This window comes from Fukomys damarensis, unplaced genomic scaffold (genome assembly GCF_012274545.1).
Source record: "Fukomys damarensis isolate Sample0158 unplaced genomic scaffold, DMR_v1.0_HiC HiC_scaffold_5, whole genome shotgun sequence".
In the NCBI taxonomy this organism is placed as follows: Eukaryota; Metazoa; Chordata; class Mammalia; order Rodentia; family Bathyergidae; genus Fukomys; species Fukomys damarensis.
The window spans coordinates 63,274,797-63,297,274 of NW_022900917.1; the positions used below are offsets into that span (position 1 = coordinate 63,274,797).

Below are 22,478 nucleotides of genomic sequence, written 5' to 3' on the forward strand. Positions count from 1 at the left end.
GCAAGAGAGCAAGATGACAGTCTCTTGGCTGTCAGGTATTCTCAGTGACAGCAGCAATGTTTCCAAGTCCTGGTGAAGTACAAGCAGCTGATGAAAATCCTGTTCATATCATACAACATGATATGAATATTATTTGAAAGCTATGAAGTTCCAGAAAGGATTCATTCACCATTGATGGGAAAGAGCAGGTCAAAGAGAAAAACAAGTCAGCTACTCTGAAGAACAGATAGGATCAGATAGCTAGGAAAAGGGGAACTGGAAAAATGCAGCTGCCCTTTACTTTCACCTTGTGCATTGTCTGATTTCAGCTTTGAGATTGGAAACACTTAGTTGTTGAAGGAACGTTGCCTACAAATGAGAAGATGGAATTGGATGATTCCTGTTCCACTTTGTACAATAGGGCCTATTATTTAATGTCAGAAGCTTGACTTCTTTAAGTGAGAGTAAAGAGTCAGAAAAACGTAGCTCTGAGTTAATACCAATGCTAGTGACAGTGGAAAAGCCAAGCCTTTCAAACCACACCCTCAGTGGCAAATGTATTTCATTAGGACACAGAATTATTATTTAACATTAATCTGTCTCACTCTCCCTATAGCGTGCTGCAGGATTTTTTTGTTTTGTCTTTGTCTTCTGATGCTTGTCCTGACCTCTGAAGGGTTGGAACCTGCTGTGGGCCCCAGGCTGGCTGGTGGAGAAGGCAGGAGTCTTGGCGCAGCAGCAGAAGTGGACCTTGCAGAGTTAATGCTCAGTGCTACCCCAGCCCCTGCAGCCTTCACGCCCCCACCCTGTACTTGTATTCATTCTTGCTTTCCCCAGCATCGCTACTCCCAGCTTTCATGTGACCACATCTTTGTTCTTCACACACTGACACTTTGTTTGCTGGCCCTGCCATGCACGCCTTGCATCTTTGCCCTGGGCACTGATTGGGTAATGGCTTAATGGCTTTCATATACCCAAAAGAAAGGATACGTCCCCACCCCCTACTTTATGGAAGAGGAGGCCTGGAATCAAAGTTTAGAGGGACAGACTGGCCTCCCCGGACAGGAAAGCAGGGCCTGGCAAAGGCTGGTGCAGTAATGGCTTCCTGTGGCTGGAGGAGGTAGACAGGAGTGTGCTGAAACCAGCAAGTCAAGTTCAGTATTACAGAACCTTGCTCACCCTTTTTTCCCTCTTCTTGCTTTCTGTAGGTAAATTCTACTGTAAACCACACTACTGTTACCGACTCTCTGGCTACGCACAAAGGAAGAGGCCAGCAGTGGCTTCTCTGCCTGGAAAGGTATGGCCATCCTTCATGTAAGTGGGAGAAAAGTAGAGGGTGCCACACTGGCGTGGTTGCAGGTCAGGGCCGGCCCAGCAGCATACAGCCCTCCCTTTAGAGCACTGCCGGTCCTGCCAGGTCCTGAGATACAGTATCGGTTGGTCTGGGGAAGGAACTGGCTTTCCAAGCATAGGCTTAGGCTGTGTGTCCCTAAGGTAACAGCCTTTCTACCACCGGAGCTGGACTGGGGGGCTTATGCTGCTTCTCCATTCTGTTCTCTTTGTATAAAAGGTGCTACCTCTGTAAACAAGCCTTTCTGTTAGAGGAGGATACCCTGCTGCTGAGGAAAATGCCGTGGTCCTTTTTCACAGGGTTAGAGCTGTCCTCAGGAGTGGCCATGTAGAAGAGGCACCTAAGCCAGAGTCCTTTTGCTTCTATAGCCCCACCCTCAGGCATCCATGGGCAGGTGGGAGCCACAGGCAGCACTGCTTTCTGCTGAGAAGGAGCTGACTGTACTCTGCCCTCCCTTCCAGCCTTCATTTCCCTCATCCTGCAAGTTACTTGTTTGGGACCTTTCTTTCTTACTTTTTTTTTTTTCAATGAGAATGGCTTTTCTAATCCTCTTTGTCAAGGTGACCCAAGTAATCCCTTCACTGCAGGGACAGAGCCTTGTCAGCATGCAGGATGATCACTGTTCCTTTAAGAGGCTTCTTGGATAGCAAAGGGGCTGTGGGAAAGGTATACCATCAGCCCCCTGTGTGCTGGGTTCCATAGCTGTGGATCTCACCAGCCAATAACTCCTGTGTTCAGAGATGATTTAAAGTATATAGAGAATATGCATAGGTTCTTTGCAAATTGGTGCTATCTTGTACAGAGGACTCAAGGGCTGGGGATATAGCTTAGCAGTACAGCACCTGCCCAACAAGTGCAAGGCCCTCAGTTCAATTCCTAGTACCAAAAAAAGAAAAGAAAAGAAAGACTCGAGCATCCACAGATTGTTCCGTGGGGTCCTGGAACCAAACCCACAGATACTGAAGGCCAGCTGTATACGTGGGTGACTCCTAGTGACTACCATAGGATGTGTGTCCCTATTTCTTTAAAGAAAGACTGACTGTATGGGGAATACAGCCCTGGGTGACAGAGACAGACTAGCCAGTGGGATTAAGGGCACGGTCAGTCACTGTTCTTTTTCTGTGGACTTTCCTAGGAAGCCAAAGGACCTCTGCAGGATGGCCCTGCTGCAGATGCAAATGGACGGGCCAGCACCGTTGCCAACTCAGCCGAGAGAACTTCAGGTAGCCTCACTTCCTTGTTTGGATGGGTGGTGCGTCACTCTCTCGGCCTCTGTGACAAGGCCAAGGGGATGAGCCAGCACTTCCAAAGCAACATTTCGTCAATTGGGCATCAAGTGGTTCAGAACCCTTTGGACTCCTTTTTCATGTGCCAGCTGCTTGCTTTCGGGGTCCCCTTTCTCTATGGCCTGTCTGAGGTGCTGGTGCAGATTGGAGGGGAGTTTCACTGGCAGGCTGTGAGCCAGTGAGGGGGGCCTTCTGGTAAGCGGGTCACCTGAGTGCAGATAAAATGGATCAGGGTACGGTCACTGGAACTCCTTCCCACCTCTCTCAGACACATTGGGCGCTTGGTGCAGATCTTATTGTTAAACAAGAATGCAGAGAAAGCTTTCGTGGTCACTGACCCCGATGAGAAGCCAGACCTCCAAATGGCTCCTGTTTAGGATTTCTGTGGCAGAGCACAAAAGTTGTGGTCTGAATTTGTGTTCAGCAGAACTTGAAGTCTTTGTATCCTGTTCCCTAGCTAGGTATCTGAATAAGCCAAAAGATATGCTCTGTCCCAATGTCATTCCCACTTCATGTGGCAACATTCTGCCCCCAAAACACACAGGGCAGGCCTAGGATGGTGCAGGAGCTTGAAGCCTCTGGAGGACAACAGTGTTGTTGTGTTTTCTTTTCTTTTCTTTTCTTTAAATTGCCCCTTGTGGCTCTTTGTAAACTAGCCTGTGAAGTGAGTTCACAGTTGTGGCTGAGTACAGCCCCAGGTTATCCACACCTCAGGGTTGCTATGTAGCTGAGAGGAAGTTGGCAAGGCCTCATTTCTATTTCTCACATGTTTCCTTTTGTTCATAGCAAGTATATCTGAAACAGCCATTTGTAAACATATATAAAAATTATCAGCCATTGCCAGAAGCTATGGGGGAAAAGTTGGTAGTAGAATTTCCATGATGGAAAAGGCAAGGATTATTGTCTTGGGCTTCCCGGCAGCAGAGCCCCAGAGCCTGAGACCTGGCCATGCAGGGTAAGCTCAGCTTCTGCTCCTATACATGTGTCCTGGTTGCACACTGAGGATGTTTGTTGAGTACCCTGAAGGTGGGCCTCAGTTGACAGCCATGCTTAAACCATGAGTGACAGGCACAATCTGCAGGCCCTTTATGGTCTTTCTCAGGAGGTGCTGACCACCCTCTGCAGTCGACATTCTCACAACATGGTTGGGGGTCATTGCTGTCAGAGAGAATTGCAGGGAATAGACACAGCTTTGGCTTTTCACTATGGAATGTGTGTTTGATCAGGTGAGAGCACTACACTGTTGGTCCAGGCCTCACTGCAGCACAGATGGGTTTTCCAAGGAATCTTTTTCTTTGATTAGAAGTACACAGAGTAGCTTAAAAAGAGAAAAATGCAGTGAAATTCAGTTCTTTTGTGAAAAAACTGAGTTTGCTTGCTTTCCTCTCAAGCTCACATTGCCTTTCTGACTGAAGGCGCATAATGGATTTCAGGTTCTTAGGGGTTCTAAAGGATTTAGGGTTCCACAGAGAAGGAAAAGAATGTTCTACAAACAGAGAGAGAGAGAAGGTGAGTGTTGGCAGTGTGACTACAAAATCCTAACAAGAAGGAGCCAGCACCCTGAGGACACTTCCTTCCCTGTGGTTCTTGATTCTGAGCTAGAACCTGACTTGCCCATTACAGTTCCACCGTGTAGTGTCCCAAAGGTACCTCAGGCGAGCCCATGAGGTGAGCCAGGTGGGCCCTTTCCCCTACTGCAAGGTGAACTCAGGGATGACAGGATTCTTTGTCTGCTGTGGGGACACAGAGTTTTGGAAATTGCAGCTCAGCCCTGGTATATTCTCTGGGAACTAAATGTGCCAGCCTCTGTAGAAAGGGACAGAGTGTGGTGGTCTTTAGTTGCCATGACATAGATTTCTTTTCTCCTTTGATAGAGATTTCTTTTTTTTAAATCCCAGACCAAAGCTTTGGTTACTTAACTAGCAGAAAAGCTCAAGTGGTTGAGGGCTCCAGACTGTGTCACAGGGAACAGTCATTAGTCCCGACCTCTGGTATGTCTCCTGCACTGCACACTAGACCAGAAAGGCTGGGGATGAGTGAAACTGTCCTGTGTGACTGAATGGTTCTCCCTAGAACCGAGTCGCAGAGCCAGGACTGGTAACCAGTGGCATTTGAAGCTGCCATGCTCTTGCTCTGTGCCCCCTCTTGTGGCATTTCCGTTTTCCCTTGTGTCCTTTCCCCTTGTACCAAACAAACCCTCCTAGACCCAAACCAATAATCCACAAGTTAAAAGAACCCACTGTAGGCCTGGTTTAAAGTGTTGTCTTTTTCTGATAATCTAATCTGTAACTGCTGCCTAATCTAGTGGATGGGGGACATTGTTTACAGTATTTGTGTTTGTAATGTGCTTTTAATAGAGAAATCCCTCCTTTCTGTTTGCAAGCCTGTAATTGCTTTGTCTCAAGTTTCTTATACTCACCGTTGTGGGTTGGTGGACCTGGCACAGATTCCCTTGCCCTGGCCTCATAGTACCTGCCCTGACTTGAGGAGGAGTGGACAGCAGCAGGCAGAGAAAGAAAAACCCAAGTAAGATTCCTTCCCCTGTGGACACAGAGCCCTCATTTTCTTTTTCTTTTTTTTTCTTTTCCATCTAGAGGAATTTCCTTTTATCTCCTGTTTTGGACAACAAAAACTGAATGGAAGGGCTAGGGGGCACCATAGAAAAGGAACAAAACTTTTCTCAGAGTTTGTCATCCATGAAAACATGATCATCTGCAGCCTGCCACAGGGCATATGAATCATCTGTCATCTTGTAAGAAAGATGGTCTAAGTCAAGAAGCTGCCAAATTACTAGTGGCAGTTGCCTGGTCTGTCCCCAGACGCCCCTTGCACATCATAAGCATTGGCTTCCATAGTTTGGAGCTTGAACAGGCCGCAAGAAAACACGGGCATTGCCCATACCAGCTAGAAGTCGGCCAAGCGGCACAGGAACTTCCTTCAGCCCTGGGGTTCTTGCCTAACAGAAGAAACTTAGGAAATCTTACTACATCCCAAATCCTTCTCCCTCTTAGGCATTTCTGGAAAACGAAGCAGAGAGAATTCTGCAATCTGCCTACCTTCCCACACAGTCAGAGTTGAGTCAATGGTAATGTGTAAACGTTATGTATATGTATATAGGGTTTATTTCACAGATGTAGATAGATATTTATATATTATATCTTAAATAATAATGATAAAACTGTTACTAAAATTTCACGTTCCGTCCTTTTAGAAACAGGGGGCGCTTTGACACTGGGAACTTAGCCTTTGGGCTGGCTCAGGAATTTGAGGGAACATAGCAGCCTGAGAACAGTTCACATGAGGAGGTGGAGGCTTTTGGGGAGTGGATATCTCAGAGCAGTACAGTCCCATGTTGTCCAATAATTGATTCAAGAGCAAACTGGGAGGGCAGGAGTTTGTTGCTGGCAGGGTCAGCAGAGGGCCAGATGCCCGCCTTCTCTCAGGTTTGTTCCCAGGCTTGTACGCTGCCCCTGCTGAGTTACTGATTGGAGCTGTCTGCTGTCATTTGGTGTCTGCTGTCTTTGGACGTTACCTTCTTAGGCCTTCCCAGAAGGAACCCCCAGCATACCCTGCGGGGTCTGGCTGTGAATGAAGGGGTTCACTTCCTCCCCATGCCCCAGCCATTCACTTGCGGTGGGGGTAGGCAAGCAGATTCCCAGGGCACCAGTACAAAGAAGCCAGAGCAAGGGAGGATGAGCTGTACCAAGAAATGGGTCACCTGTCCACTCTGACCTTCCCTAACACCTTTATTTTCGCCCTTGTTTTTAACCTGTGCTGTTGTGAGTTTTTGGTGTGTTTCTTTGTGAGTTTTTATTTAATTGTGTAACTTTGTTTTTGCCATTACTGTGAAACCAAGGTGTTGTGCTTTTAAATTTTTCTTTTGACAAATGTTACATTCTTATTTAAGAGAATAAATTCCAAACAATCTTCAGGTTTCTGAGTTTTTCTTTTCCTTCCCTTTTTCCTGACTGGACTGTGGGCAAGGGGGAAGCACAGGCAGACCTTGAGCATGGGCTGAAAAGCTGGAGTGCCTCGGAACTCTGACATCTGCTGTAGAGTCAGTGAGAGAGCAAAGGCAGCTATGTACCTAACATGTGCATTCTCACCAGCAGAAGGCCCTCTGTCTTTAGGGCCTTAACGGAGCGTAAGATGTTCTGTTTTGCAGGAGCTACAAGTAGACAAGCGTAAGAAAGATGTCAGCTATGCCTGTCTGTCCCCTGTTCAGTCAGCCAGAGGTACAGTGGCAAGGTGGGTGGAGCTGCAGAACTTCCACATCGCCAGCACCTGTCTCAGGGACATAGAGCCAGGCAACCTCCTCTTGTCTCTGGCTGCAGCAGGCCCCTGAGAGGAATTGGGAACAGTTAGGTGCCCCCCACCTTACCCCTCCTTTCAGGCCCCTGCTGGGGTCCCTCATGCACAATGACCACACTACTCTTCCTCCCCCGCTGGCATCTCCCTTACTGTCTTTGCCAGACACTGAGTTAGGATACCTAGTTCTGTTCGGCCACTCCCCAGCCTACAGGGATAACTCTATATGGGTTCACTGTATAAGAGTCACTTGGTGAGATTACAAATGAATCCAAATGACAAACATTCTCCTGGAGCAGAACTCGTTCCTAAGAAACAGACATGATGCTATGATCTTAGGACTCGCTGTTTCTGCTGCATCGGTATGCCATCCACAATGGCCAAGGCCCACATTGGCCAAGGCTTCAGTGCCACATTGCGTCAAAAGAGGGCATCTCAGGGGGCAAAGCACTTAGCGCTAAGCCTGGCCCACTGGGCTCTGGGAAGTTTGGGTGTTCTGGGATTTAAAAGACCTCGCTGGCCTTTGTCCGTACTGAAGCAACAAAAATTTGGAAACTTGAAGGCATCAGGCTTCCAAATGGAGTGGAGCAGCAAGGTCCTAGGACATCCCTGGCATCCTAGATACCCCTGCTTCCTGCCAAGGAGAGTCTGGCCCCCATGTAGCTCACCACCCTGCCATCGGCTTCATACTAAGGAATATTGTGGTGAGAACTCATCCTAGCAGAGTTTGAAGGACCTCTCTTGGTGCTCATTTCTGCCCCACCCCTTAGGTCTGTAGTCTTGCTCTCCTTTGTCTGAGATAGTCATTGTCCTGGTGCCTTCAAAAGTCAAGAGAGAAACCAGGTGTGGTAGTGTATGCCTGTAATCCTAGCTACTTGGAAGGCTGAGGCAGGAGGATTTCAAGTTCAAGGCCAGCTGCAGCAATTTAGCCTAAGACCCTATCTCAAAATAAAAAATTAAAAGGGCTGAGGAATCACTTAGTGGTAGAGCATTCCTGAGTTCTATCCCCCAGTACCACAAAAATAAAGAGAATGAATTGAGATGTGAGGAAATTTTTTTTTCTCAGAAATTCCCTGGCAGATGCCCTAATTAAGATGCTACCTAGGAGGGATGCTATGGTGCAGACGTGAAAGAACAAGCCATGAAAATGGGCCACTCTATTTTCACACTGAAATATAGGGTAGGATGATTCTATTTAAGGCTCAGATCTCATAGGTGTCCTTCCTAAGGTAGGAATGGAATAAAATAATCCAGGGGAGACGCTCTCTCTTAAACATAACTTCAGGGAGAGATTGCAGAAGAAGCTTTTCTGAGTTTCAGTCCCTTCCACCAAGCTCTAAAACCTCATCGAGATGCCAAAACCTGTCCTTACCCGCACCTCATACTCAGCCAAGCACTTGGCGAGTGCCAACAAGTAGATTTGTCACAGTGCTCCAGTCTAGGCCAGTCTCAGGACCGCGGTGTGCCTCTCTCACTACCCAGGGTGCTCCTTGTTTTGGCTGCCGCCTCTTTCTTTACAGTTGCTTCTTGTCTCCTCCCAGAGCAGGAAGCTGGCCAAGAAGTACCTTTCTTGTGCTTGGGAAGGGAGGTGGCCTCCTGGCACACAGGCCTCTCCTTCAATTACTTCCGGGTTCTATCAGCCCAGGGACACCGTCACCCTTTTACTTCCTTGGGCCAGTTTCCACGTGGCTTTGCTCAAGCAGTTCATAAACATTTTTTGAGTGTATGAGTCACTACCAAATCCAAACCCTAAGTCATGCCGGCTAAATCCAGCTTTGCTATCGACAGTCTTTTCCTCCCAATAACAAGCTATATGTTGCCTGAATGTGCCCCACACATAAGGAGGGCTCACCCCTCACAGAAGCCACTTACTGGTATGAAGGAGAAGTTTGGGAAGACTGTAGCGAAGAGGGAATGTACAGTGAGTCCAGGCTAGTGCCACTACTGGAAGGATTTTTACAGATGGAGCCTGAATTTCTCTTGGCCTCTTGTGTTTGCTTTACTTCTGTTTTCTTCTGTACTCACTCAGCTTATTGTGATTATACATTAATAGCATGAGACTGCCTAAAGTATGACTGTTAAGTGATAGATTTCCTATGGTATGATGCTATAAAATACCACATTATTCCTACTCTTACTGTGACCTCACAGGAGGTATAGCCTGAAGTCTTCTAGGTCCTAGCCTGGGATTGTTGGTCTTTAGTGATTATTTTATATCCAGTCCCTGTCATCAGAATTCACAGCTCTCATCCCCAGTGCTGCCTACTTCTCTGAGATTCTGAAGCAGCTGTCCGCTGGATTTGAAATGTCCTGCGTCTTGTGTCTTGATGTCACTGTTCCTCAGTCAGTGCTCATTTCTTGAGAATGGTGAACCCATCTGAGCAGGCAGGGGCCCTGGATAAAGACATACTGGTGACACATACTGCTTAATATTAAAATAGAGCCAGGATTTAGCTCAGTCGTTCTGTTGCCTGCCTCACAAGCACAAGGTCCCGAGTTCGATCCCCGGTACCAAAATTATTATTATTATTGCTAAAGACTAGCACCGCCAGGCAGGGACCCAGGAAACCAGAACTGAGCTTTAGTAGGTATTGGTTTTCCTCAACAAACAGCAAAACCAGGGCTGCTTTACTGGCAAAGGCCAAAGTAAGTATCTTACATCCATTCAAAGTTAAAAAAGCCAGGAACACTGTGGAGTTGAATTCCAGAGAGAGGAATCCTCCCAGCATTTGCAACCTTCTGGGAATTGAAACCTGAAAGTATTAAGTATGGTTAGGAAGACTCCAACTGGAACCTTAGAGAAAACAGTTACAGCAGGTCATCGTGGTTTCATGGACTGAGCTCAACCTGATAACCACAAGTGACTAGGATTGATTATAGATTATAACAGGATTCTAATGGCTTATATAGTCTTATTTCCCCATTTTCTAGAATGAATTCAGAATCTAGAGAGACCAGGTTGTAGAGAACAGCTAGAAGGAGACTAGATTAGCAGGTTGTTTTTTTTTTGTTTGTTTGTTTGCTTGGTTGGTTGGGTGGGTGGTTTTGGTTTTGGCTTTTTGTGACAGGGTCTCACTGTATAGTTAAGGCTGGACTTAACTCACGGCAATCCTTCTGCCCCAACCTCTTGGGTGCTGAGATTGTAGACGTGTGCCACCATGACCATCTTTGTTTTGTTTTTTTGAGACAGGGTCTTACTATGTGGTCCAAGCTGGCCTTGAATTTGTAACAGTCCTGCCTCAGGCTCCCAAGTGCTGGGATTATAGTTGTGCACCACTATGCCTGGCCTAGCAGTTTCTTTATGAAAGCAAATGTGCTGTCCTGGAGTAGAGTCGGGTGTGAAGGACTCTAAACCACCCACCTCTACCTACCTTCCTCTGATCTAGGTCCACCTTTCTTGGGGAAAATTGGCACTGACAGAACACAATAATGTTGGTATGGAAGGGGGAGTAGCTCCAGGAAGTCCTGGCACAAATCTTTGGAATCTCAGAGAGGCAGGTAGCACTGGGTGCCTGGGGTGAGGGGCAAGCACAGTAGTGGGCTGTAGAAAGCAAGAACCAAAGTCGATTTGTTGAGCTGTATTTCCAGGAGTAAACAGCCACCCTACATGCTGCAAATGCATCAGGGTAAGGGTTGCCTGTATTTGCAACCCCGAGAACTCTCTTTTCTGCCAAAGAATTGTCCTCAAACATGCAGAATAAACCTTGGAGTGTGCTAACCCCTACGTTTCCCCCCGCCGTGACCAATGCTATTTTGTTATTACGGTGTTTGGTTTTTCCTAGTTCAGGGTGGTCTTGAGCTCACTATGTAGCCCAGCCTGGCCCCAAACTCATAGCGATTCTCCTGCCTTAGTCCCCTGAGTGCTGGGATTACAAGTGTGCACCACCAGCCCAGCACCAGTGCTGTCTCGTGTACCGTATTATCCCTGCCATGCTAACTGAAAACAGTGTGGAAGGGCACACAGCCATGAGAGCAGCAGCTGCAGCAGCAACAGCACCTGACATATAGCACCTGCTGTGTAGAAGGCACCATCTAGATGCTTTATGTGTATAGTGCTCATTTAACCCTACGGAAGTCCATGAGGGAAGCTTTGCTTATGAGGTGGGAAACAGGTGCACAGAAACTCGTGATCGGGGTCATTAACTGATAACCGCAGAGGCAGGTGAGTCAGTGCAGAATTCCCAGGAGTGTGCACCTGCTATACATGCACCTCTGCCGGTCCATGCTGAGGTTTTCTTCAGCTCGCATGGGTGCTCTGTATAAGTCAGCAAGTATGCCCTTAATTATTCCAGGGACATTGGTGTCTCCTAGTTTGTTCAGTAGTGATTCCCAGGGCTGGGAACATGAACTGGGAACAGAAGAGATGAAAGAGCAGAGGATCGTCAAGGAAATTGAGGAAGAGAATGATAACTGAATTACCTGTAAATAATGTGTAATAGATTTTCTCTGTGTCAACCCTCTTTGGTCATCTCAAATAAAATCAACCCTAAGCCACCTTATTAAGCTTAAAGTTGAAACAGTCTTTCCTCTTTTTTTCCAAGTATCCTGCCAGCAACCTGATTGTTCTCTGTGCCCCAGTGTAACTGCTTCTTAGAAATCTGTTGGCTTTACCTCTTTTTCTCTACCTTATCATTTTTGTTATTCTCTAGTATATGTGTGCTGGGGTGGAACCCAGGGTCTCGTGCCTGCTGTTAGCATTCTACCTCTGAGCTGTACTCCCAACCACTAGAAATTATCAAAAATTGAGCCATTTTGGTCTTGGTTTATACTTAAAATGATGGACATTTAAGTCTTTGGACTGGGTGCACATTCGTCCTGGTGGATGAAGTTTGTATGGGCCCAGAGTGCTCTCAGGAATTGCCCCGAGCATGTGCAGACATGGCTTTGCCCTCATCCTGGAAAGGCATACCTTGGCAGGGTATTTGGGGAGAATGGAAGAAGTAGTTAAGGAAGCAAAGAGAAAAGGAGATGTGTTTTTCATGTGTGTTTGCAAGTTAGTTTTCTTCCTGGGTGTAGGAAGAGGACCTGCTGTAATGTCATGGGGCTGACCCATCTATCAGCAAGCTTCTGGCTTCTACCTGGGAAAGTGTAAGTGAACAAGGAACAGTTGATCAGATTAACCTTAATTTTTACTTTGACCTCACACAAAAGACAAACCTCAACAGGGAAGTGGCGACAAGTGAGGTCGCCTCAAAAGGCATGGTGGGGGATGAGCAGAATCACCTTTTGTAAGTAGGAGTGTACCATAGGTGGCAGGTGGTCAGAAGCCCCCGTGTCTGATCCAGTTAGTTATGTATGTGGGCTGAGTGTTGGCACTGGAACTAACCCTTCCTCCGGCCTCTGAACAGCTCTGCTCAGTATGGCCGTTCTCAGTTGGTCCTTCGAATCTTGTCCTTCCATCAGCCAGAGTGATTCATGTTGGCAGTGAAGAGGAAGATTCTTGTGCTCGCTGCTCTGTGTCCCTCATGAATACAGTCCGGTCAAGCCACACTCAGAATTTGATGGGTTGCTTGGCATGTTTCCTTTGATATAACTTCTAAACCAGGTTTCTCACCTATATCCCTAGCGTCTGTTCATCCCTCTGTGACAATTCCAACCTCAGAAAATTGAGCTGGATCTAAATGGAGCAAGCATCAATCTTAGAAATAGAAGACATTGATTTGGGCTGCATTTCTGCCAGCTGTTCTTGCCATCTTTGCTCTTACCCTTTCTGAACCTTGGTTTCCCTGGCAAAAGAATCATTAAAATTGGTGGGCAGCTGGGTGTGGTGTTGCATGCCTGTAACCCCAGCACTCAGGAGGCTGAGGCAAGAGGATCGCCATGAGTTCAAGGCCAGCCTGAACTACAGTGAGACTCTGTCTCAAAAAAAAAAGGTAAAATAAAAAGAGGAAAACGCTGCTTGCTTTTCTGTACTTAGTAAGATTGTAGTAAAGAGAAGTATTCTAAAATGTATGAAACTGGTTTATTTAAAAGCATTTCAGGATTATCAAATAGAATTATCATTGATAGGGATTCCAGAAAATGGTAAGAGTAATTGGAGTGAGAGAGTGAATTAGGATTGCTTCTCCTGGCTGGCTAATAGTCTCCCGCTCAGGTCTGTGTGCTCTGTGGGGTTGGGCAGGATGGGTCAGTTATGGAAGGCTAGGCTCTCTAGTCTGTATTAGAGTGGGCCAGGGGGAGATGACATGTTGCTTGCCAGCTCTTTGGGAGCATTGCTAAATCTGCAAGTGCTTGTCTAAATTTGGCATTGCTTTTCCTTCAGCCTGCATGGATGGGATGTGAAGTCACCTACAAATCTCATGACACCCTGGGGGTGCTTCACTATAGTAACAGACACATAAACAACCCTAGGTAGGGCTTATGTTAAGCTAAATTTTCAACCTCTAACCTGAAAGCAAATTAATTTTCCCTTAGGCGAGCTAGTGACACATGGTCTTAGGGGTTGTGAGTCTGTGCTGGCTTGATCCACCACTTCACCTGCCCCAAAGCTTGGCTTTATCTCGTGGTGCATTTGTGGGAGAGGTGTCCTGACAGTATCTTCGGAATCAGCACATGGATGGTACTTTATAGATGAGCAGAATCTGTTGGCTGCTGAGCTGTTGCTCATTCTGTGGCATCTTTCATGGCAAAGGGTCTGACCAAACCCAGCTCATTACACTCTTGTCCACAGACCTGTGTGTGATCTTAGTGTCTGTCTTCTCACCCAGAGCCTGTCTTTAGAAACTAATGATTCTTTTCCAGACCAGTCTCAGAGACCTCTTCTCAGCTAAAAGCAGAAATGCAGCTGATAGGCAGATGGAATTGTGGGCACCATCGAAGGCAGTTTTAGTTTCTCTCTAGCCAGTTGAAGGAATGCTGATTATGAGAGTTTGTGTCATTAAAATGAACAAGAAAAGCATTGGAAGCTGTTTCAAAAGCCTTTCATTGAGCTTTTCATTGTTTCCATTGATCCCAATTTGTTGAACATCTTTTCTTTTCACAAATCAGAGGCCAAGCTACTCTTGGGCTGTGTCACTGGCCACCGTTGGTTACTGTAGAGCCGGCTTTGGATACAGTCTAGACTGGCCATGCCATAGACCAGTGCTAACGAACCTTTTAGAGCTTTCAATAGTAACAGACAGCCAGCTGCAGCACACGTGCCACAGGTTCACCACCACTGCCATAGGTCCTCTGCTCAGAAGACGAGGGGATTGGAACTTAAACCCAGAATCTTGGCTGTGGATATATGTAGCTCAGTGGTAGAGCACTTCCCTGGCATGTATGAGGCTCCTGGGTTCCATTCCCAGCACCATAAAAATAAAAAATAAACTTAGCATCTTTAGAAAAGTGCATCAGCTTGTTCTGATCATGGTCTTTCTCTATCCTCTATTACTGCTCATCTTCTAGTGTGAAGACCACTCCCTGGAACTCAGCTGCTCTCCACTGTAAAGTGATTATTTTAGGACATCAGTTCATCAGAAGATCCTAATGCTAAGTCTCCTGAGCCACTGGCATATTATAATTTCTTTTTCCTGGGTACTAACCAGACTGGTGGTACCATCTCGGTAGACTTGCCCCTTTCACGGGCTTGGTATTTCCATTTGTTCCTGGGGCCTTGGTAGCAGTACCATGCTAACTATTCAGGTGATGTAATGGTCTTCAAGTGTCTGTGTTACAAGGAAACCGAGGTTAGAATACGCTCAACTGATTTCTTAAAATTGTGGTGAAGTACGCTAGTTTCGACATACAGTTAGAGCTTTTGTCCTGTTCACATTTATTCCAGACATTCGTGAATATCTACCCTGATCCTGAACTAGGTACCGAGAACATAGTGATGACCAGGGTGATTGCTTCTAACAGAGCCTCTGGTTAGGGGTCCATTCGGAACTGTGAATGGGTGGAGAGAGATGCTGCAGTACAGGTGCAGATAGGAGCCTTGACACTGGTGAAGGAGAGCCATTCACAGAACTGGGTACCAAGAGGCAGAAGTGAGAGACGGCAGTCTTGGGTGATGCTCTTCAGCCTTCTTTCCTCTCTTTTCCTGCCCCTGAGGATTTCAGAGACCTTGACAGATGACTCGTATTTAGCTACATAGAGCCTCCTGGTTTGGGAGGTTCATTTATGAGTCATGAAGTCGAAACATTTCCAAGCCCATTGCACAAGGCACCCTTTCTGAGATCTTACACCACCACCTGAAAGTGGGCAGCCAGGTAAGGAAGGTGTAGTCCTAGCCAGACCACAGCCTCCCGGGGCCTAAGAGCACATACAACCAAATCCCAGGGCTTTAGACAGGCCTCCCCTCCCGACACCAAAGAAGCAGCTTCTCACTGGCACAACCCAGTTCTCTGACAAGGATCGAGTTGAGTTTATCTTGTTGAGGTATCACAACATATGGAAAATATATTTTCAAGAGATGATATACTGGTAAGATTTGTTTTTTAAGAAAGAAAAAGGTACATACTTTGAAGAAACCCCTTTGTCTTGGCCAGATATAGTAGTGCCTGCCACAATTTCCATCTACCAGAAGGACACCTGAAGGAGATACTGGAATAACAGAAGGAAAAAATATCCCATATTTAGAAAACGAACTGAGAAGCAAAGTCCTATGGGATCATGCAGATTGAGAGCCAGGGTTGCAATCAGAGAGAGTGTGGTCAGGGTGCCCGTGCTGCCCTCAAGGTTCCCGAGAAGCAGCATTCCAGGCCTGCGAAGTCTCCATTCCAATCTGGATGGTATTTCCTGTTACAGTGCTCCTTTACCCCCTGCCAGATTTTTCTCCTTCTTGGCCTCTCGTTCTTATAATATTTAACTCCAGGCCAGGGATTTAGCTCAATGGTGCCACTGCCTACCTTGCAAGCTCAAGGACCCGAGTTCAATCCCCTGTACCAAAAAAAAAAATTTTTTTTTTAGAATTGCTCCACTCTTTGGGTCATTAAATATCTCCAAAGGAACTGAGCTTCCCTTCTACTCACTGGACCTATTTTTCTCAGTGTCCCACATAAAAATAATTAACCCAGATGAAAAATGTTTCATGTATCAGGGGCAATTAAAAATTCTATCCTAGGCTGGTATGTAGCTCAGTGGCAAACCCGTTGTATGGTATGGATGAGGCCCTGGATTCCTTCCCTGTAGTGTGCGTGCACGCACACACACACACACACTCCCTCTCCCATCCTGCATGGGTGAGTGAAAAGAGTACTTGCTTAATACTTAGGGTTCTGTCTTGGCTCTGCCTCACTTGAGCCTTTGGACATGTTACTTTATTCTCTGAGACCTAATGTCATCCATATTGAGCATCCCTTATGTGAAAATCCAAAATACTCCAAAATCTGAAACGTTTGTGAGTGCTTTCATGATACCATGAAGCTTTTCATGTGCAAAATTATTAAAAGTATTGCATAAAATCGCCTTCAAGTTATGCATATAAGATATATATGAAAAATAAATTAATTTTGCATTTAGACTTGGGTCCCATTCCCAACATACATATTGAGCATCCCTTATGTGAAAATCCAAAATACTCCAAAATCTGAAACGTTTGTGAGTGCTTTCATGATACCATGAAGCTTTTCATGTGCAAAATTATTAAAAGTATTGCATAAAATCGCCTTCAAGTTATGCATATAAGATATATATGAAAAATAAATTAATTTTGCATTTAGACTTGGGTCCCATTCCCAACATATACCAAAATAGAAAACACTTTTGGTCTCGACATTTTACATAATAGACACTCAACCTGTACCAGTACTAATAGAGGTTTACAGGAATGTTGTAACAATTCGATGGCCGGTGTGGGTAGCGTACCCGTCATAGCGCTTGTTGTAGGTAGTTGCTCAATAGAAGTTGCGTTCTTCGTCACATTTGTCCTGAGAAATACATTGTGTTGTAAGGTCCTGGATCTTTTGAACACAGACTCCTTCCAGTAGGAAGCCACAGAAGGCAGGCAGATGTGCACGGGTAGAAATCACCTTACTAGAGAAGTAGTTTGGAAACTTCATGCCACACACACCTTCAGTGTTTGATGAAGTAGGAAAATGTGAGCTCAGTCAAGCAGTCTGCTAAGGCAAAGAAGCCCAGGGGCAAAAGAGGAGAGGCAAGCTTGAGTTGGGCTCTCTGCAAATGACAGAACCCTTTACTAGCCCTGGCAAATTTTCCTCCCTAGTCAGGGTCTAAGCTAGGAGTGACCTCTTTCTGCTAGAAACAGGCTATAGACCTCCCTCCATAGATTCCTAATGATGTCATCCAGCTTGACCAGAGTAGAGATGAAGTTCCGAGTCAGAAAGTGACCCATTTGTACATTAAAATGGCCCCAAGATGGATGGGTTTTGCCTTGTCCACTTTTCAGACAGCTATGCAAGAACTCCTGTGGGAACTTTAGTGCAAAGCAAGATGACAGAGGTGAACTGTTTTCAGGCTGATTTCCTCACTGTAGTGTGACCTGCCTGGCTGAAGTCCCTGGGGCCCAAATACAACTTTATACATTCCAGAGGAAACAGAGACCCTGATGGAGGCCTTGTCTTCGTAGGAAAATGTCTCTGGGCCAGGCATTGCCTCTGTCCTAGGATAGCCACCCTTGACATGGCTTCGCCCATATCTCTTGGTGTTTGAGGAACTGGGAAAATATAGAAGCAATCATTTCCAACACAGGAAGAAAGCAGATTGAGGTGATACCCTTCCACCAACCCCCACATGCAAGCCTTGTAGTATCTGGGGCTCTGGGTGAGGAGAAGCACCCCAATTTATCAGTGTAATTTTGTGAATCTTCCTGAAAACAGTGAATCTAGCAATGTAAAAGTCACTTTGAAGGCCGGGATTTAGCTCAGTGCTTCCGCTGCCTGCCTCACAAGCACAAGGCCCGGAGTTCGATCCCCAGTACAAAAGAACTTTGACACATTTTCACTGCAGATTTAGGAATCTATATATATGCTGCTGGCCTGGTAATTCTTTCCTTAGGAGGGTTCAACTTCCTTAACATCTCCCCAAGACCTTGTAGTTCAGACTTGGTGTAGACAGGCTCTGTAGAGACTAATATTTCCTGAGAGAAAAGTCACTGAAAAGTACCCTGTAACTTTTTTTGGTACTGGGGATTGAACTCAGGACCTTGTGCTTGCAAGGCAGGCAGCGTCACCACTGAGCTAAATCCCACTGCCGCCACCCGCCCCCGTGTAACTTTTTGATAAAGCAGAAGGGTCCAGGGTAGCTTAGTGGCACAGTGAGCATGCACAAGGCCTTGGAATTAATCCTAGCATTTAAAAAAGATAGAGACAGAAAAGGGACAATCTTTGCATGTCAAAATGGCAGGTATGTACTTCTCATTTCAAATCACAGTGCTATTTCTCACTAGAACCTCACCCTAAGTGACACCTTTTATTCTCTCTTGGTCACTAGTCCCTCCTAGGAGGTAGATGACACCTGTATTGCATCAGAAAGGTTCCCCCGGGGCAGAGATCTTATCTTTTTTGTGGATGGTGTGCTGGCACAGTGCCTGGCTGGAAGTAAGTTTTTAATAAATGTGTTAAATTAGTGGTTGAATGAATGGATTCCTGCAGCCATCCTACTTATAGACAGGAAATCAGACAAATCAATCTCAGGTCATTTTTTCTTTTCGTAGCTCCTTGTCAGAATCAGATTTCATTCACACTTTCTCAAGCTAAAGAAGTTGATCTCATCAAAGTAGAGAATAGAATAGCACTAGAGGATGGGGTTGGGTAATGGGTACCAAAACACAGAGAGATAGGCCTAACTAGCCTGGTGTATTACTTGGATTTTATTACATTGTTTATATGTATCAAATTATACTGCATGCCATTAATATGTATAATGATCAAGTTTTTGTGAACATTTGAAAAAAAAGAAAGAAAAAGAAAATGGCATGAGGAAACAGGTGAGAAATGAATTTGGGCAGAGGGGATAAAGTCCTCAAATGTCCTGACCGCTTATGTGATACACAGTTGCCGGAAATTTGTACCGTCCTCAGCAGAGACCCACGTGCCCTGTTACCGCTGTTCCTGCTGGCGGGCAGGACAGGGTGAGAGCTGCCTGCCTGAGGCCCTTGGAAGACACTGCCACTTCAGAGCCATCCATGTCCTTCTGGCTCCCCAGGAGTCAGGCCAGACATAAAGCAAGGCTTCTGGCAGCTCAGCATTAGTGAGAGTAGGTTGTCCTGTTGGGAAGAGTGCTCTGGGGACAATGTGTGGAGCCCATGCAGGCAGTGACTGTTCCAAAACAGACTCTCAGGTCAGGCCCAGGGCCTTTTTCCTATTTAGGAGGTGGCCCAGATCCTGGGAGCTGTTTCCTTTTGGTATGTGTGAGGCTGAAATTGGCCTCCCCATGACCTGAGATCTGCCAGCCGTGACTTAGTGACGAATCAGCCTTGGAAATTATTCCAAATCTTCCATCATGTTTTTAGCTGGAAAGTCCCTGTGTGTTTCTGTCGCATGGAGACCTGGGAAGTAAGAGAGCCAGGTGGGACTTGGCTAGCCAGCCTGACTCATCTTCCGCCTGTGATTATAGTTTGCTTTCTGTGAGGTGGTTGCTGTTGCTGTTGCTTTGAAATAAGGTCTTGCTATGTTGCCCAGGCTGGTCTTGAACTCCTGGGCCAAATCAGTCTTCCATTTTCAGCCACCTGAGTACCTGGGACTCTAGATGTACACTCCCAGGCCCAGCTTACCAATGATTTTTCTGCCCACTCTTCTGTAATCTCCTCCATGCTAATTATTTGGAGTTAGAGGGGCCCGGGAAGGGGTGTTCTGAAGGTGTCACAGTGTTAGGCCACCACCCAGTCCTCCTCTCTGTTGCTTCTTTTGCTGTCTGAGTCAGTCTTCATCATCTAGATAATGACAGTCCCTTGCTCAGAACAGAGAGCCAAGGATGCTGATCTCACTGATTTATTTATTTTTTTAAATTATATTTCCTATGGTACTTTGAGGTTATAGGCTGGGCATGTGAAACATACTTTGGCAATCAGGGAGTTTTGAGTATTTGCCAGGTCTCCTCTGAATGCCACCTTCCCTTCAGAAAAACAACCTCTGTGGGGAACTAGTCTTCAAGGGACACGCTGGCAAGGCGTTCATTCCCTTGTCACCAAAAACCTGGGGCAAGCCTGAGTTCTGCACAGATTGAGCTGGGTGGGCCTGGCAGTATCAGAACAACAGCAGTGACTCTGCTCCTTCCCACCTTCACTTTTGCCGACTCTCCGGCAAAGACCCTTCTTAAAGTTTTCCTGACCCAGAATGTCCTTTCTCTAGGGGCCTGATGGGTGAGTGATTTGAATAGTTCTAAGTACTGGGATTTTTTGGTTTTGTTTTTGTTGGTTGTACCCAATCCCAGAACGAAATCAACATTTCCCCTCCCCAGAGCCCTGGGCTTGGGCTTGGACTGCCACATTCTGATGCTTGATGATCCTTTTGTCTGCGGAGCTTGTAGAATCTCCAGCAAAATAACACTGGAAGGAGGGCAGAATGTCTGCAGTTCTCTATTCAGAGACACTTAAATTCTACATCTTTCATATTGAAAGTTAAGTGGGAAAGAGGTTATTGATGCTCCTGAAGGGGAAAACAAGACTAGGACTCTGGAAATGCACCTTCCTTTTCCTCTCTCCATGGCACAAGTGTAGGGTCAGCATGTTAGTCTCCTGAATTACTATTTTCTTCCTCAGATTCAACTCTTGGCTCTACTGCTCACAAGTTCTGTGACCTCAGCCAGCTTACTTAATGTCTATGAACTTAAGTTACTTAATTTGCACAATGGTAATGCTAGCCCGGCTTGGTGGCACATGCTTGTAATGCCAGCACTCTGGAGGCCAAGGCAAGAGGATCACTGTGAATTTGAGGCCAACCTGGGCTATGTAGTGAATTCAAGGCCAGCCTGCACTGTGAGACCCTGCCTCTGCCTATCTTCAAATTAGGCTTACTTCAAGGTCCTCTAGAACACCTTCCTTGAATCCCCTGTGGGGGTAAGTTGCCCTTTCCTGGGCTCCCATTGTACTGCAGCCTGCAGGTGTTCATCAAGAGATGCTTGCTGCTGAAAGCTCTTCTGTCCCCCCAGAACAGCCTGCAGTTTTTTAAGGGTAGGGTTCCTAACGGTCTACGAGAATTCCTGGCAAGCAGTGCATGTCACCCCCTACAAAGACTTCGGCTCTCTGGTGTTTCTCCATGAGCTTTTTTACCTGCTCCTCTCTGAAATTGCTTTGCTCTAAATTGATGAGGGTTAATCATTTGTTTTCCCTGAAGTGACAGTTCTTATTTTGTTTTTCTTTTTCTATCTAAAAGAAATCCTGGTTTTTATTTTATATTTATGGAGTGTCTAGAAAGCTTATGCTTAGGTAGCTGTTTCACATTTATTTCTCTTTCTCATGTACTTTCTGATTATAAGTGGTTGTCAAGAAATCCACAGCAGGGAGGAAAGAGTCAAATATTGGTGCAGCCAGGAAGTTCCCAGCTTTCTGCCCTCAATAGCACCAGAATGTGGGTCTTGCTAAGGAAAGAGAAAACCTGTTTGGCCCCCATCTCTGCTGTGGTTACCTGTAGTTTTCAAGCTTCGCAGTCTTCCATATGCTCTCGTCTAATATCAGAGCTTAAGCTTTTGATGCCCTGAGCTCGGTGTTGAAGTCGGGATCTGGATGTCTAAAATGATACCCCCAAAGGTGTGATGCTCCCAAGGGTGTGCAGGTGGGTTTTCAAACCCCATCACAACATACTTACCTGCTACTATAAGTAGTCATGCCCCTGGACTCGCTTTTTGCTAAAGACTCTCTGGTAAACTTGAAAGATGCCATTTGGTGAAAGATCCCAATAAATGCAGCAGATACACTTAAGACTTTGACCTGTGTCTATCTGTATTTATTTTCTTTAAAAAAGCTTTTTCTCAGGCCGGGGATTTGGCTCAGTGATATCTCCACCTGCCTTGCAAGCGGCAAGGTGTCCCGAGTTTGATCCCTGGTACCAAAAAAAAAAAAGCTTTTTCTCATGCCATTCCAAAGGAGTTCAAAGCTCTGTACAAGAAAAGTGCCAGCCTCCAGAACACTTTGTACAACTTGTCTCAACACAAAAACTACCAAAGCAATATTGCCATTCCTTTCGTTTAGTCAGGCTTCGCTGATAGCGCAAAACTGAGTCGGTGTGACATTGCATGCCAGACCCCAGCACAGCCTGCCCAGGCCAGACCACGAGATCATTCATGACCCACCCCAACCTGTGTTTCTGCCTCTTTTCTACCACTTCATGCCCCCCCCACCGAAGGTCTAATAAAATCTAAACACAAGTGCCTGTCCTTATTCCTTGATGCTTTCTCCTCCCATCTTTCTTCTGTCAGATGACTTATCTGCATTCTAAAGCAAATGGATACCTCCTACCTGTGCAGGAATATACACAAATTGGTGGCGAAAATGTTACTGGACATCAGCGGTATTGCTTAACCCATATTTACTGAACACTGCCTGTACACTAGACTTAAAACAACAGAGGGAGGTAGCTGATAGGCCAGGGGCCCAGACTCAGCATACACACACTTTTAAATGTGTGTATGATTATAGTTTCATTCACTGCTCCTAATAACCCTGGGAGGTGGGAATG

The 22,478-nt window shown here is 46.0% G+C and overlaps 1 protein-coding gene across 1 annotated transcript in view; it reads left to right on the forward strand.

Moving 5' to 3' along the window:
* Mical3 (microtubule associated monooxygenase, calponin and LIM domain containing 3) overlaps positions 1 to 22,478 on the forward strand; it is a 213,500-nt gene that overhangs the window by 137,473 nt on the left and 53,549 nt on the right. Inside the window, exons 18-19 of the mRNA XM_010630661.1 lie at positions 1,188 to 1,276; positions 2,466 to 2,553. Coding sequence (XP_010628963.1) covers positions 1,188 to 1,276; positions 2,466 to 2,553 — 177 coding nt within the window. The remainder of the gene's footprint in view (positions 1 to 1,187; positions 1,277 to 2,465; positions 2,554 to 22,478) is intronic.